General features: G+C 41.8%; 1 protein-coding gene across 6 annotated transcripts in view; it reads left to right on the forward strand.

The window, feature by feature from the left end:
* Positions 1-17,453, forward strand: part of DNAH6 (dynein axonemal heavy chain 6) — a 227,602-nt gene that overhangs the window by 165,428 nt on the left and 44,721 nt on the right. For 5 of the 6 annotated variants that reach the window (XM_074196146.1, XM_074196126.1, XM_074196152.1 and 2 more), the window contains 7 exons: positions 232-435; positions 5,993-6,118; positions 7,465-7,629; positions 10,611-10,678; positions 13,969-14,149; positions 14,309-14,488; positions 17,132-17,365. In XM_074196146.1, the coding sequence (XP_074052247.1) occupies positions 232-435; positions 5,993-6,118; positions 7,465-7,629; positions 10,611-10,678; positions 13,969-14,149; positions 14,309-14,488; positions 17,132-17,365 (1,158 nt within the window). Of the gene's footprint in view, positions 1-231; positions 436-5,992; positions 6,119-7,464; positions 7,630-10,610; positions 10,679-13,968; positions 14,150-14,308; positions 14,489-16,236; positions 16,553-17,131; positions 17,366-17,453 lie in introns of those variants that run through there. The other variant, XM_074196170.1, reaches the window with a different exon arrangement.

The following is a 17,453-nucleotide window of genomic DNA, read 5'->3' on the forward strand; positions in this document are numbered from 1 at the left end:
TGGTTCATTTCCATTTTATAAATGAAGAAACTGAGATTCACTGAGATTAAGTGATCTACCCAAATTTGTAATTGGGAGAACTAGAATTAAAACTTGACTTTTCTTGTTTCTAGATTGAGTTCTTTCTGTGATACTTGGCTATCATTCTGTATAATCTATTTTTCTACCAAACTACTGTTCTTTTCTGTTGTCCCTTGGACATACAACTAAGAAGCTGTTCCTCTCTGGTAGCTTATAGATTGTTGGATTGATCAGTGTATCCTCCTTGAGATCCCAATAAGTGGTGACTTCAGTCTAATAAACATCCTGGGGGATCCTTATGAGATACGGCAGTGGAACGCCGATAGCTTGCCACGTGATCTGGTGTCAACCGAAAATGGTATTTTGGTGACTCGAGGACGACGATGGCCTTTGATGATTGACCCCCAAGATCAGGTGAGCAACTGCTGACTAAATTCAATGGGGATTCTTTGAGGCCTTGGTTAAGTATGTTTAAAAATCTATTACTTGTTGAAAGAATACAGAATAATTGTTCTTATGGGGGGAAAATTAAATCAATAAAAAAATGCTCATTGTCCATGACATAAGTAAGAGTTAGCATTTATGTGATTCTTAAAGTTTACAAAATGCTTTACATAGTATAATTCCTTAGGCAGGTGAGGAAACTGAGGCACAGAAAATTATTTGCCCAGAGTCATATGGCTGGGAAAGTATCCAAGGGAGGATTTGAACTCTAGTCTTTTTGATTCAAATCCTACACCCTTATACATTGTGCCATCTATGCAAAAATACAGTTGAATAGAAAATCTAGATGTCTCTTAGGACCTCTGTCTTGTAGAGAGCCTGTATTAGGATGCTGAGAGCTGCATGAGGAGTCTGGAGAAGGTCAGAATTGACCCATTCTGGGCTTTCCACAGAACTCGGCTGTGATAACAGCTGCATCAGCACATGACTTCACTTTTGTGATAGGCCTTGTACCTGAACTTCCTGAACAAGGTTGCATCCTGTGCAAGTCTAAGTCTAAACAGAGCTATTTACTCACAGTATCACAGTTCTTTATAGCAGAAAACCACAACATTAGCATACAAGAAACAGCTCTGCTTGTTGTCCTGCTAGCATCCCCACCCGAGTGTAGGCATGTTTTATTTCTCTCCTGAGCCATATCACTCTCCCTGCTAGCAGGGCAACACTACATTTGGCGTCCTACATGGGGCCGTTGCTGGGTCCAGTCCCAAGCATCGTATCTAACATGGGAGCCTGCACTCCAAACTGGTTAAACAACTCCATATGTCTCTGTATGTCTCATGATAATTTGGCTGCCACTATAAAAACTCTCCAGGTTCCAGACATTTTTCCAGTCTCCAGTCATAAGGACATAGGACATCGATTCCAATGTGTTCCAATAGGGCAATAATATATGGAGCCGTGGAACCATAATCCTTAACAGCCTTTTTAAAGTCTTTTATGGCCTTTCTGTCTATAGTTTGGAATGTTCTGGTCTGTTGTTGATCAATACTAATGGGATAGAGTAGTGATCTTAATTCAGAGATGTCATCCCCCTTCTCCTGTGCAGCAATTACCAGGTTTTTTTTTTTTTTGCATAGGAGTAAGAATATGTTTATGTTTTGTCTGTCCACTAGGCGGTGCGATAGGCTCACAAAAATTACAAAAGGGCAGAGCTGGGCAAAGAGGCAGGGTGCTGGGGACAAGTGGGGGCACTGGCTCAGGCCATTCATTGTTCTGTTTTCTCTTTATCTTCTCAGTGCCTTTCTCCTTGGTAAGGGAGACTGTTGTTGCAGTTTGTACCCCAAAGTCCCATACATGGTGACATTGCAATTTTGTGAATGAAGGATTTGTAGATAAGCGATGTTTTCCTTGTTACCATTGAAATGGAACCAAATGCATCCACCTCCAAGTGGTATCAGAGCATGTTATGTGGAGTTAGATAGCAACGTTCCAGGATAAATCATAAGCAATGGTGGTGCTAGGGCAAGGCCAGTAAAGTTAAAATGATTTACCAGAGTCCTCTTTGCAAGTTGCTGAGGATGCAACACTTGAATTACATCCTTAGAAGCTTTTCCTTGCCATTCCACTTCAGGAAACTTTTCTCCCCAAGTGACTACTCAAATTCAAGGAGAATGTCCCACAAAGGTCCAATGTTATTTTTCTGCATCTGATGATGCCCCTGCACTTACTTGTAGATGAGCCATCACGGTGACCATTGCTAGCAACACGCCCCCCACTTCTTTCTCTTGTTTTCTAACACTTTTTTTACCTCTGTCAACGTTTCTGTTTTCTTTGCCTTTTGTTGGAGCCAATCAACATCTTCATCTTCCACCCCAAGTACTCTAATGTTCTTTTCTGGGAGTCAGACATAATCTCTTTCATCTGTAATGACACAAACATGTCCTCACCCCTGGTTAGTATTTGCATAAGGTCCTTTCCATTGTCCATCCTTACCATGTTTCCACATAACATTTCTACTATTTGTGTTATGAGGCTCAACATGTGTCGATGGTCAAACAACTGACCAAACAAGTGAAGATTAGGAGGAAAGGGCCTCTAGAAAATTGTGCCATAATTTTAATGATACCTGCCCCAGATTCTCCTGAAACAGAGACCATTATCTTAACAAAAATATCTTTCTCTCAATGTTGTATGATTAGGACAGTCAGAAATGAAAATTTATACTTTTATATTTTGTTATATACATGGAGATGTTCTTTTTTTCTCATTTTATATTTAAGTTTAAAATAAACTTTAGGGACAACTAGATGGCACAGTAGCTAGAACACTTACCCTGAAGTCAGAAGGACCTGAGTTCAAATCTGATCTCAGATAGTTAATTCTTACCTAGCTGTGTGACCTTAGGCGAGTCACTTAACCCCATTGCCTTGCAAAAACCCAAATAAAAATTAAATAAATAAATGTTAAAAATACAGCAAAAAAACAAACAAAATATACATCAAATGAATACCACAGTCTTTGAAGAATGAAAGTAGCAGATCAGTAACCCAAAGGACAGTGAAGAGGTGCATGATGGGTACAACTAAGCTTCAATGTGAAAATTAAATTCAAAGATGAATAATATTTGGGAGAAATACAAATCTATATTCAAATGGCTGGATCTTATTCCATGGGAGCATGTTAGTGGCCAAGAATGATGCAGGACTCCAAATCATTACTGATTAGATAAATTAAATTAAAATAATGAGGTTTCACTTCTTATCCATAAGTTTGGTTAAGATGACAACAAGGGAAAACAATCAATGTTGGAGAGGCTGTGGGAGGATTGCATTGTGGATCTATCTGTGAACGAATCCAACCATTCTGGAGAACAATATGGAACTATGCCCAAGGAGCAATAAAACTGATCCTACCCTTTGACCCAGCAAAACCAATATTAGGACTTTATCCAGAAGAAATCATTAAAAATAGGGAAAAGTCCCACATGTTCCAAAATATTCATAGCAGCTCTTTTTGTAGTGGCAAAGAATTGAAAATTGAGATGTCCATCAACTGGGGAATGGTTAAGCAAGTTATGGCATGTTAATGTTATGGAATATTATCATTGTATAAGAAACCATGAATTGTCAGACTTTAGAGAATCATGGAATGAATTACAGGAACTGATGCTGAGTGAAGGGAGCAGAACCAAGAGAACACTTCACATTAACAACAACATTGTGAGTTGATCAGCCACGATGGATGCAGCTGCTCTCAGCAGTTCAGAGAGCTAGGACACCCCTAGGAGACTGGCTATGGACAATCCCCCATCCAGAGGAAGAAAAACAAAACAAAACAAAACAAAGAAAAACCTATAGAATCTGAATGAATACTACATTCACTTTTAAAATATTTCTCATGTTTTTCTTTCTTATCTCATGATTTTCTTTATTTTGCCTTAGTCCTAATTCCTCTTAGAGAAAATCTGTAAACTTGTTAAACACAACTGTCTATGTACAATATTCACCAAACTGTTTGTCATTGAGGGGAAGTGGTGAGAAAGGAGGGTGGAAGGAAATTATGAAACTTATAAATATGCATATACATGTGGATGAGTGTTTAAAAACATTCATATAATTGGCAAAATAAAATATCAATTGTGAAAAACAACAACAGAAAGAGTGATAAGGAGAAGTGGCATACAGTGTCAGTCTGGCAAAGGATGTGGGCCATTTGGAAGGAATGAGAGATAACCAATGGACAGCTCTTTGATAACTACACAGCATCAAGGGAACCAGAGAAGACCCCCAGAACATTGGATGCACGTTCTCTGAAACATTTATGGAAGGGCATGGACAAAGTTTCAATAAGAAACTAGGGAATGGATGGGTCAGGATCTGCATCGTTTGATGAAATGACCTCATGGATGAAATTGTGAGTACATCAAAGTACAGGAGTCATTTCTTAAAAAGTATAATGCTAGAGTCTTAGAAACCAGCAGCACCTGGGAAGGTGGGAAGAAAGGTGGTCATGGACTCCCATGAAAATTCTTACAGAAATGAACTAAAGAGCTCAATAGTGCCTCAACCTCTCTCTCTGACATTTGATAGATGAGCAAATTAGGGTCCAATGAGGTCTAGTGCTTTACTTTGATGTGGAGTCTGCTTCCGTCATCTGTTAACTCCAGTTTCCAGAAACTTGCCATTACTGGGGCCCCAAATGAATCTTTTCTAGCTTAGTGGACTTGCCTGAAATTTGGTTCTTTGATTGAGCCTTCACAACCCCTGGATCACCATCAGATTAGGAGGAGGCATCCTTCTGCATTCAAAACATAGGTAAGGAGAGATTCAAACAAGTGAGGTGTGAAGGAATGCACAGTCAAAAGCAAGGCACCCTATAGTGGCTCCAGAGAAAATCCAGAAGGTGGACCAAGAAAGACTTTCTCTTCTTCCACATCTTTCAAGAGCAGCTGGGCAACACATTGGAAAGAATGCTGGACCTAGAGTCGGGAAGGTCTGAATTCAAATCCTGCCTGAGATGCTTCATATCTGTCTGCCTCAATGTCCTCACCTATAAAATGGGGCTAGTAATAACCACCCACAATTATTGTGAGGATCAAATATTGGGAAAGGTCTTAAAACACTGTATAAAGTTAACGATTATGATATCAACACTTTTGTAGGAGCAAAAATAAAATTTTTGAAAGTGGGTGACCCACAATTGAGGAATACTTGAATAAACTGTGGTAAGGAACGAGCATGAATTTGGAGTAAATCTGAAAGACTTACAGGAATGAATGGATGCAGTTAAGTAGAAGGGGCAACTGGGATAGAGTTCCAGCCTGGAGGAAGGAAAACTTGCCTTCCTGAGTTCAGATCCAACTTCAGACACTTATTAGCTGTGTGACCTTGGGCAAGTCATTGAACCTGTTTGCCTCAGTGCCCTCATCAGTAAAATGAGCTGGAGAAGGAAATGACAAACTGATCCACTACCTCTGCCAAGAAAGTCCCAAATGGGATCATGAAGAGTCAGATATAATTGAAAAATGATTAAACAACAAAATGTGAGTAGAACCAGAATAATTTTTATAATTAATCAAGCAGCATTTATTAAGTGCCACAGATACTGCAGTAATCACTAGAACATAGAACAAATCTTGCCCTCAAGGAGCTAATAATCAAAGCGCTGGTCAATACAGTGAATGATTATGACTTCAGGGAACTTGATGGAGTTAGCAGAAATACAAAGAGACATACATTTTCAGATGCAGTTACTTGGGTGGATTTATTTTGGTTACCTGTTCTCCTTTGTTACAAGGGAAAGTTATTGAGAGAGGTTTGTCATTGGGAAGTGAGAGGAACACAAAAATAATTAATCAAATATCCTTTGAAAAAGAGGGGCCAGCTCCATTGATCTAAGAACCACAACTTTATGGCTATCTGATTAAAGGAGATATTATGTGTAAATCTTAAGTGCCATCCAAAATATTATTGTTGTTATTATTTTGAAGCATGAATTTCATTGATGTTCTGGATTTCCCATGTAGGCAAATCGTTGGATAAGAAACAAAGAATCTCAGAATGGGCTAAAGATAATTAAGCTCACAGATAGTGGATTCCTACGTACACTTGAAAACTCCATCAGACTTGGGCTACCAGTCTTGCTAGAAGAGGTTTGTTTTCCATTTCCTTTAAAACAAAACGCTAATTCTGCTTTCCTATTCTTATTCTTTTAATGAGTATCTATTAATTACCTATTATATATATATATATGTGTATATTTAGGCACTGGGCTGCCTACACTGCCTATATCTATCCAGTATCAAAAGAATCTATCCTTTTTATTCTAAAAATCAACCAAACCAGTTTTTGTTGCTATTTAAACTGATCAATTGACTGAATTAATTTTTTCCATTTTTCAATTAGTTATTTGGTATTTAAGAGTGTCCCAAAAGTCTTAAAAGTTGCAGTAAGACTTTTGAGACATCCTATTTAAATATAGACTCAGTTTTTCTTAATGATTTTTCAAAAATTGTGTAAGAACTTTCAGAAGACAAGAGTTGAAGGTAGGGTTGAGAATGCCTCTTGGATAAAGGATGATCTTGGAGAAGCAGCTGAAGCCTATAGAGGACAGAAATAGCCTCTCACTCCTTTCCTTCTTCCCTATTGTGTTATAAATGAGACACCATGACATAGCATATAGATAGCTGATCTGGAAGCCAGAAAGCTTCCTGCGTTTATGTCCTTGTCTCTGATACAAACTAATTGATGGTCTCCTGGCCAAGTCTTCAGTCTCCTAGACCAATGAGGTCAAACTGTGAGCCCCATATTGACTTGGTTATAAAATGTAATATTATTTATGTCCTGTATTTTTATTTATTTTGTTAAATATTTTTCCATTACATTTTCATCTGGTTTGGGCCATACTTGGATATTGTGGACCAGATGCTTCAGTAGGGTGGGTTCCCTGTTTAACATCTATGCTCTAAGTAACTCAGGGAAAAAGTATTGACTTGCATGGGTAGAAAGGGTTTTCTCATCTTCAAGTTCACTATCCTAATGAAATCACAAGTCCATTTGCCTATCAGGCTATCAGGGAGCATTTTGGAATCATCATTGATAAACTAACCCAATTTTAAAGCTATTTCGCACCAGCTGGCAATCTTCATATCCCACAGAGACTCAAGAAAATCTGGAGATCACTGAAATAAACCTCATTTTCCTCATTTGTCAAATGCTCAGGTTGGACTATGAAGTGCCTTCCAGCTCTGGCTCTAGGTAATCTAGATATGCCAATAGAATATATCAAATTAGCTGATGCCATTTTTTTTTTTAGGATTTTGCAAGGCAATGGGGTTAAGTGGCTTGCCCAAGGCCACACAGCTAGGTCATTATTAAGTGTCTGAGGTCGGATCTGAACCCAGGTCCTGCTGATTTCAGGGCTAGTGCTCTATCCATTGCGCCACCCAGCCACCCCTAGCTGATGCCATTCTTAATGCTTCCATTTTCTTTACCATAGCTGAAGGAAACCCTGGACCCTGCCCTGGAACCGGTCCTCCTGAAGCAGACATTTGTGACCGGCGGGCGAACGCTCATCCGCCTTGGAGACTCTGACATTGACTATGACAAAAACTTCAAGTTCTACATGACGACCAAGCTGCCCAACCCCCACTATCTCCCTGAGGTATGAAGTCACCTCTTCTGGCCAGTCTTCAGATTCTGGAACAACCTTGATGTCATTCCTTCGGCCATATCTTTGCCATTTTCTTCCCAAATCTTGATGTTATTTATTCTTCTTTGAGGTGCTCCCATGAACCCCCCTCTGGCAGCAGCGGCCCAACTTTCTGGCCTTTCCCTTTATCATTGTCTTTCTCCACTGCTGGATGAATCCCATCCCCTGTCCCATGACTATCCTCTTAACCTTTTCCCCTTCTCCCTCTTTAATAGACTGGCTAGATGTGGAAGAGGAAAACCTTCTGCCAGATGAGTCAGTCACACAGTAGCTGTACAATGCTAGTCACGTCTCTTAACCTCCCTTAGTTTCCTTATCTGTAAAATGGAGACAATAATAATAGCACCCACAACATAGAGCTGTTGTGAGGTTTGAAAGAATAGATGCCAAATGCTTTGCAAATTTTACATCTTCTTTAAATGTTAACAATCATTGCTATATTAGTCCCATTCTAGTGCAATCAAGGAATCAATAAATATTAATTGATGAGGCAAAAATAAAAAGAGGCAAAAGACAACCCTTGCCATCAAAGAGATTACATTCTCATTGGGAAGAGAAATGTGCAAGTAAACCATATAAGAAGTGAGCTATAATCAGCATAAATGGGAAATAATTAGCAGAGGGAAGGCACTAGAATTAAGTGGGTTTAGGGAAGGCTTCCAAAAGAAATAGGATTTTTAATTGTGATTTAAAGGACACTAGGGAGGTTAGTAGGCAAAGTGGAGGAGAGAGAAGCTTAGGAAACAGCCAGAAAAAATGCAGACTGATATTTGTACTAGTTGTGGGATGGAAGGGAAGTCATTTAACTTATGCATGACTCAATTTCCTCATCTGTACCCTCCAAAGTCCCTTTTAGCTCTAAATCTATGATCCTACAATCTCTCTGCCCCTTTCCCAATGTGGTGGTGGTGAGGTTTATCTACGTCTGACTGAGAAATTGTATGTTAAATTTATAAGTGCTCAAGTACAATTATGTACAAATTACTGAATGGGCATCATTATATATCACAGTATCTGAAGTTGATTCCCAGTGGGCTCATCCTTAAAAGACAATGCTTCAGTCTAAAGGTTATTGATGAGTAAGGATTCCAAATCATCTTCATTCAGATGTTTGCATTCAAATGGGGGGAGATCCCCATCACTTCTCCCCAACACCTACAATTATAGAATCACAGAATTTGAGAGTTGGCCATGTGAGCCAACCATTCCTCAAAGGAATCCCTTCTACACCTCACAGTGAGCTGTCCAGCCTTTGCCTGAATTCTTTCCAAGTTGGACAGTTCTACATCATTTGGAGGTATCTCTGGATTTCAAGACTAAATTGGTCTTTTCACCACTTCCTCCCAGTGCCCCTGATTCTGCCCTTGAAAGCCAAACCAAAAAAGGCTAATTTCTCTGTCATATGACAGCCCTTTAGATATTTGAAAACAACTGATAAAGTCCCAAAATCTCTTCACCATAAATTATGGGTCACCTGAACAGGAGCCTTGTGAATTCTAATCCCAAACATACATACTCCCACAATTGGTCATAAGGCCCAATTCCTCTCCATATACTATGGGTCAAGACCCATTCCCCATGGAGGGATGGAAAATTGTGGATTTCCTGCCACTTTGAGGGCAGGAAGGCAGTCTATAGGTGCCTCCCTTTCCATATCCCCTCAAAGCAAGACTAAGAAATGTGCTTCACAGATATTAAAGAACTAAATAAGTAGGAGTTATTACTTCACCTAAGAGGCAATGGGATATATTGGTTAGTAAGACTCTAAAATCAAAAAGATCTTCATTGAGATCCTGCCTCCAAAATACCCTATGGGAACTCAACCTCTCAATGTTCTAAGCAACTCTCTAAGATTCTATATGTAAAGAATGCATTGATAAAGGGATTTTCCTTACCTGGAAGTCTCTGTACCAATAAAATCACAGATCTAGTCCTATAGTTATTATACTGATATAATACAATAATAATGCATATTATATAATAATATAATGTAACAGTTGCAATTCTACATTCCATTCCATTATCTCCGACCTCATTTTGTCCAAGTCAGTTTAGAAACATCCAGAGTCCAAGTATGCTTCAATTCCTTAACAGAATTATAAAGGAGTTCAATATTTCATGATTTAGCATTTTCATTGTTTTGAAAATCAGGTCTTCATTGAGTTCATCTCAATCAGCTGAATTTTAGTTAAAATCATTTTCTATATTCTCTTCAGGGTAAAAGAAGACTAGGTGAATTCCAACTATGAAAAAATTGAGTTTCCCAATGGGTAATAAGTTTCTTGTGAGAGGAAAAAGAATGTATCATTTGGGGGACAGGGGAATGGGAAGATAATACTTCCGGCTCTAACTAGATGAGTCTGATCACCAAGACTGAGCTGCCTGGCGAGGATGCAAAGTGTTCAGATTTCCAATGGGAGGCTTTAGAAGGCAACCTGTATGGTAACTTTTATAGATTAGGTTTTTATAGAATAGGTTTTTATTAAATTTTTATAGGACTCATTGAGTTTCAAATAAGCTATAATCATTTAGGGAGAAAAAAACCTGAACACAAATGAACCATTTCTAATTTTGAAAAACCTTCAGATCAAAACAAAGAACATAATGTTTCATCTAAAAATGCCTTTTTCTCTCTCTGATAAATTTCATGTAACTTTCTTATAAGGTTAATATCTTTGGTGGGGACGACTAACATTTGCATTGTTGATCAATAACTTTTCTTGTATTTTGATAGTGCATAGTTTAGTTTTTGGCCTCAGGTTTATCTACATATGTGAACTGAGGTATGGTCTAATAGTGAACTACACTAATTGAAAAAGTGGATTTAAGGGGATCCTCCCCTTAACTCTGAATTTATGATCAGCAACAACTGGTTTTTGATCATTCTTTATTGAAATAAAACTATTTTCTCTGCCATGTATTCTGTTCTCCAGGTCTGCATTAAAGTTACTATCATCAATTTTACTGTGACCAAATCCGGCCTGGAAGATCAGTTGCTAAGGTATGAATGACATTTTCCCTGCTATTTACCTTTTACGTATATCAGGAGAAACAAGTAACTGGAGTTTTTCCTTTCTTTGTATCCCCACACTTAATACAGTACCTCACATGTAAATGTTGAGTACGTGCTAACACTTATTTACTAACCAATAACGTTTATTAAATGCTAACAAAAAAAAACCTTGCAGATTTCAGTATTCCCTGACTCTCTATGACTAATTATAGCATTTAGCAGTCAAAAGAACATTGGACTTGGAGTCCAGGAAGACCTGAGTTCAAATCATGCCTCAGATTCTTACTAGTTGTTTGACCCTAGACATGAATTCTGTTTGGTTCAGTTTTCTCGGCTGCAGAAAAAATGGGGATAACAATAGACCTTTCCTCCCAGGGTTGCAGTGAGAATCAGATGAGATTCTATTTGCAAAGTGCTTTGGTAGCCATTATTGTCATCATCACCATCATGAGATTGCACTATTTCCCATAACCATCATGAAATGCTACCCTCCTGTTAAGGTCTGCTTCCTGAACCATGTCCTCCATGGAACTTTCCCTGTTCTCCAAAGCAAGAAATGATCTTACCATTCTCTGGACCCTCACTCATAGAATCACTTTTCTTTCTTCTTCTCATGCTTTCATTCTACTCTCATCTATGTCGTCTCCCAGACAGGTTGGAGCAGTTTAATCATAGAACAAGAATTCTTCATCTGGGTTTTTAAAAAACATTGTCAGCCCTCTGAAGGCTTGGATGGCATCTTTGTGGCCCACTCAGTGCAATAACTCACAGAATTATAACTATTCAGTGTTTGTGGATAGAAGGAGATTACTAACACAAGCAATGCTTGGAGGAGCCTAAAGTTCTATATAATAACGACTATAAATAATAGCAACTCGGTATGGGCAGCTGAGAGGCTAATAAAGAGCTGAGCTTTCAATCACAAAACCATAGAAGGACAAAATAGGAGAGTGGGAAAGGACCTCATTTACCACCCACTCCAACCCACAGAGCAAAGGAACTCCCACTATACCATGTTCCAATGGGTACTTCTTTATTATTGTTGCATTGATCCATGAAAAGAACTACCGAGTTTTCACAGTCTTCATCATTTATCACCTTTTTCGGAGACAGTAACATGATACAGAGGAGCTCTCCTTCATCCCTGCCAACATACAAATATACCCACCCCTCTCTGGTTGCTCTTACCAGTCAGGAGCCAGCAAATGAAACCAGTTATTTGGGTTATTTCCAAGACCTATTTGCACCTTTACCTATTTGCTTATGTTCCTTCCTTGTTCTCTAATTCTTTCCCTTTCATTCAACAATTGAATAAGAATTTAGATGCAAAATGCCTGCCCTTGAGGAACTTACTGTCTTCTGTCTACCTTTTCTTGGTCATTAGGGAAAAAAAATGAATAGTGAACCTTTAAGAACACATAATTATGTCATAAAGTGGTACATTGCCTTAAAATGGACTTTGGAATATGGCAGCTACAGATGAGTAATATTTATGGCCTAGGGACTGATTTATTTCTGTTTAAATATAATTGTGGGCTGATAAAGAAGACCAAAAATCTGTAGGTTGTAATCCTTGTACCGTAAAGTCACACACAAGGTATTATAAGTGCCTCAACAATATAAATGCTCATTGAATTGAGTTGAAATGAGGAATATCATTAAATCTGAATAGAATATTATAATAGTTAGGACATTGAAAAGGGGACTTCCAAGTGGGCAGAAATAAAGATACCATCTCAAGGCAGAAGGACAGAGTCAGGGGAAAGAATTAAGAAAGGAAAAACAGAGGCAGCTAGGTAGTGGTGCAGTGGATAGAGCACTGGCCTTGGAGTTAGGATTGCCTGAATTCAAATCTAGCCTCACACACTTAATAATGATCTAGCTGTGTGACCTTGGGCGAGTCACTTAACCCTAACCCTTGCCAAAAAAAAAAAGAAAGGAAAAACAGGTTTGTCTAGGAACCATTTATTTTAGAGACAGGTGAGGATTACAGAGTTAGAGGCATTGGAATTGTGATTTCATTAGTACAGGCAACAACCAGAAGATGAAATATCCTGCCATTACAGGATGGAGCAGTTTAGTCTTAGAGCAAGAACTCTTCATCTGGGGTTTTAAAGAAAAAAATTAGAATGCTATAATTCAGTAGCAATTTTTCCTTTGAAATACTATATAGATTTTATTTTACATATATATATATATATGTATATATATATATATATATATATATATATATATATATATATATATATATATATATATATATTTCTGAGTAGTCCAAAATAGGCTTCACCAGACTTCCAAAAGGGCCCAGGACATATAAATAGTTAAGACCACCCTCTTTCTTAGAGTTGCCTAAAGCAGATGTCAAACTAAAATAAAAAAGGGAAGAGAGGATGGAGGGGATCCTACATTTTGACTTAAAAATCTGCGTATTAGCTCTTGAATTTATCTTTTGTTAAATATCTCCCAATTACAATTTAAACTATTTGGTTTCCTAGAGGTCAGGGAGCATGTTTGACACCTCTTGTCTAGCTCATTGAGTGACTGTGATTTTGCCCAAGATAGCATAGCCAGTGGGCGAAAAAAAGGCAAAATGTGAACCCAGGTCTGTTTGACTTCAAAGTCAACTTGCTTTTTTTTTCCTTTTTGTATTTTCTTCCTTTCACATGTAAAGATAGTTTTCAACATTCATTTCTTTGATAGCATTTTTAGTCCCACATTTTTCTCCTTTCTTCCTTTCCCTCCCCCCTCTCCAAGAGGTCCATCCTGTAATGGCAGGATATTTCATCTTCTGGTTGTTGCCTGTACTAATGAAATCACAATTCCAATGCCTATAACTCTGTAAAATCCTCACCTGTCTCTAAGCAAGAAATCTGAAATAGGTCATACATGTATCATGTAAACATATTTCCATATTAATGATGTTATGAAAGGACAATCAGGAAAAAGGAGGAAAACTATGAGAAAGAAAGAGAAAACAAAAAACAAATTTTAAAATTGAAAATAGTAGACTTAATCTGCCTTCAAACTCCATAGTTCTTGCTCTGAAGGACAACTTTCCATTGGCTTTGACATGCTGCCTTCTTAGGGGTGGGAATGGGAGAAATGAATGAGAGGAGCATCCCACACTAATGGGATGCCTTGGGGAGGGATGGAAGGTCTGATATGCTCTCTGACTGGTCTGGTGAAGGACTTTGAAGCAGGAAAGTGTTTTATGGGGACATGAGCTGTAAGGTCCAACTGGGGGCATCACTAACGTGGTCCAACATCTCTTCTAGTGACGTGGTGAGGCTTGAAAAACCTGAGCTAGAGGAGCAAAGAATCCAACTCATCGTGAGGATCAATGCTGACAAAAACCAGCTGAAAGCCATTGAGGACAAAATCCTCAAAATGCTATTCACATCCGAAGGGAACATTCTGGACAATGAAGAACTCATCAACACCCTCCAGGATTCCAAGGCAAGAGAAGCATCTTCGCTGGTGGGGGGGGAGTCCAGCCCAGTGGATGGCCCATTGTAAATAGAGGCTTATGTTCACTGACAGACCAAGGAGCTGCCTCTCAGAGGCTAGGTCACTATCTCCATTCATTGATTGTCGTCCCATCAATTTTTATTTTAGATCACTTCAGGGGCCATTAAAAACAGACTTCAAGAGGCAGAATCCACAGAAAAGATGATCAATGCTGCAAGGGAGAAGTATCGGCCTGTGGCAACCCAGGGATCTGTTATGTATTTCGTCATTGCCAGTCTGTCAGAAATAGACCCCATGTATCAATATTCCTTGAAGTATTTTAAACAGGTAGGTTTTCTCTTACTTAGTTTGGCTCTCCTCTGAACCCTTTCCAAATTTCTATTTATTCAGAAGTAGGTCACCCAATTCTCACAGAGACCCGGCCTTGAGGAAAGCTTTTTGGAGATGGACATTCTGACATAAGATCTCAAGATCCTTTCGTCTAAAGAACTCAAGGCCTCTAATAGTCACTATGGTTTAAAGCCCAGTATACTTCTTGTTGAGTTGTTTTGTGATTCCATTTGGAGTTTTCTTGGCAAAGATACTTGAGTAGTTTTTCATTTTCTTCTCTAGCTCATTTTACAGATGAGGAAACTGAGGCAAACATGGTTAAGAGACTTGCCCAGGGTCATACAGCTAGTATCTAAGATCACACTTGGACTCAGGTCCTCCTGAATCTAGGCTGCTCCTCTGGTTACTGTACTACCTCATTGCCCTCTCCCCTATTAAAACCCATGGATCCCAGATAATAATGAGGAAGTCTCAGGGGAAGATGAACTTGTACAACTTTGCATTCATCTCTACATTTCCAATGGCCAAGAGCCTGGCTCAGGTGTGTGAATTGGACAAACATAACAATGGACCTCGTCTAGGGAATTCCCACCTTGTTTAGGAGATTAGCTCCAATTTTTGACCCTTTCTACTGTTCACCTCCAAGAACTCTCCACTAAGGCTAAATTGAGCTACTCAATAATTGTTGGATATAACTTAAACTTGCCCAATCTAACCATTAATGATGCTTTGAGTCATATTTTATAAGTCCTCCATCTCCATTATCCCCATACATTGGCCTCTCTAATCATCTACTTTTAGAAAAACTTTGCTTCTTTTTTGGAACATGATAAATAACAGAAATTTCATGTTATGTAACATTTAACTTTATGATTTAATCTGGAATTTTTTATTTATTCATATCTTGCCCATGCAAGCAATAGAATCAGAAGGATATTTATTCCTAACACCAACACTCATGGGGCTTCCTCTATTGGATCTTTTAGGGGTTTTGCCATTTTTCTCTACAAATTCAACAGCCACTTACTAATTATGGGCAAGGGACTATATTGGGAGCTGAAGCATTAAGAAAGTACACACACACACACACACACACACACCGCTGAAATCCATTGTGTTACAAGGGGGGACGTGTCTCAGCCAAGGAGTTGATTCAGTCTTCCTAACCAATGCTTTGAATCCTGTTAACAAGAGGAGTTATTCTGTGATATCACCAACCATGCAGGCAAGGAAGGAGTTCTAGACACAGAACCAGTCAGAGCTGAGTTCAAGTTACGGCCTTTGATACTCCCTGGCTCTGTCTCCCTTATCAAGTCACTTCGCCTCTGTTTGCTCCTCTCTAAAATGGGGATAATGAGAATAATAGTAGTGCTGTATTAAGTACAGCTGACATATCAGTAGTAACGGCACCCGCCTCTCAGGGGAGTGTGAGGATCAGGCGAGGTCATATTTACGAAGCGCACTGAATGAGGCCTGGTGCTAAATAACTACGGTTGTTAGTGGTGTCGTTACCAGGGTTAGTTCCCTTCTGAGTCGCCGGGAAGATGGAGGGAGAACTGTGAAGCGCTCTCCAGGTTTCAGGGCACCATCTCAACGTCGTTGCTATTGTCATTATCACTGACAGTCTAATGGTCAGGGTTGTGAAGACAGAAGGAGTTTGTGAGGCTTTTTGCAGACTGGGAAGTACGATCTCAAGGACAGCTGCCATGATTAGCAGGATTATTGCTGTGATTATTTCACCCCAGGATTGTGGGGGAGAGAAAACGAGATGCGCAAACTTGAGAGCCTCATGGCAAGGCCTGGCAGGAGCAGCGGCAGCTGTAGGGAAAGAGGAGAAAGCCAACAGGGCAGCGAGAGTTTCTGGAAGCCGCGCTGTGGAGACTGGCTCGGACGGGAAGGGGTCTGCAGGGTGACTCGGCGGCCCGAACCGCCCGACCCCAGCCCCGGCCGCTCCCTCTGGGCAGCTCCCGTGCCCGGGTGCCTCCGTGCCCCCCTCTGTAAACCGAGCGGGCCCTCCCCGAGAAAGGCCCGGCTGGGTCCCGGGCACGGCCGGCCGCCTGGCTCCGGTTCTACAGCGGAGGACCCCGAGGCCCCCCGGCCTGCTGGGGGGCGGGCGGGGTGCCCGGCCTCGGGGGGCGGCGGGGCGCGGTGCCCGGCCTCGGGGGGCGGCGGGGCGCGGTGCCGGACCTCGGGGGGCGGCGGGGCGCGGTGCCGGACCTCGGGGGGCGGCGGGGCGCGGTGCCCGGCCTCGGGGGGCGGCGGGGCGCGGTGCCCGGCCTCGGGGGGCGGCGGGGCGCGGTGCCGGACCTCGGGGGGCGGCGGGGCGCGGTGCCCGGCCTCGGGGGGCGGCGGGGCGCGGTGCCCGGCCTCGGGGGGCGGCGGGGCGCGGTGCCCGGCCTCGGGGGGCGGCGGGGCGCGGTGCCGGACCTCGGGGGGCGGCGGGGCGCGGTGCCCGGCCTCGGGGGGCGGCGGGGGCGCGGTGCCGGACCTCGGGGGGCGGCGGGGCGCGGTGCCCGGCCTCGGGGGGCGGCGGGGCGCGGTGCCGGACCTCGGGGGGCGGCGGGGCGCGGTGCCGGACCTCGGGGGGCGGCGGGGCGCGGTGCCGGACCTCGGGGGCGCCAGCGGAGCCTCTCCCCGCAGCTCTTCAACTCGACCATCGAGGGCTCGGAGCACACGGACAACCTGCAGCAGCGCCTGGCCATCCTGCTGGAGCAGACGCTGCTGACGGCCTACGTGAACGTGTCCCGCGGCCTCTTCGAGCAGCACAAGCTCATCTACAGCTTCATGCTGTGCGTGGAGATCCTGCGGCAGCGGGAGGAGCTGTCCGAGGCCGAGTGGAGCTTCTTCCTGCGCGGCTCGGCGGGCCTGGAAAAGGTGCCGGGGCGGGGCCGGGGCGGGGGCGGGGCGGGGCGGGGCGGGGCGGGGCCGGGGCGGGGCCGGGGCCGGGGCCGGGGGCGGGGCG

The sequence above is a fragment of the Macrotis lagotis genome, chromosome 1 (assembly GCF_037893015.1).
Source record: "Macrotis lagotis isolate mMagLag1 chromosome 1, bilby.v1.9.chrom.fasta, whole genome shotgun sequence".
Classification (NCBI taxonomy): domain Eukaryota; kingdom Metazoa; phylum Chordata; class Mammalia; order Peramelemorphia; family Peramelidae; genus Macrotis; species Macrotis lagotis.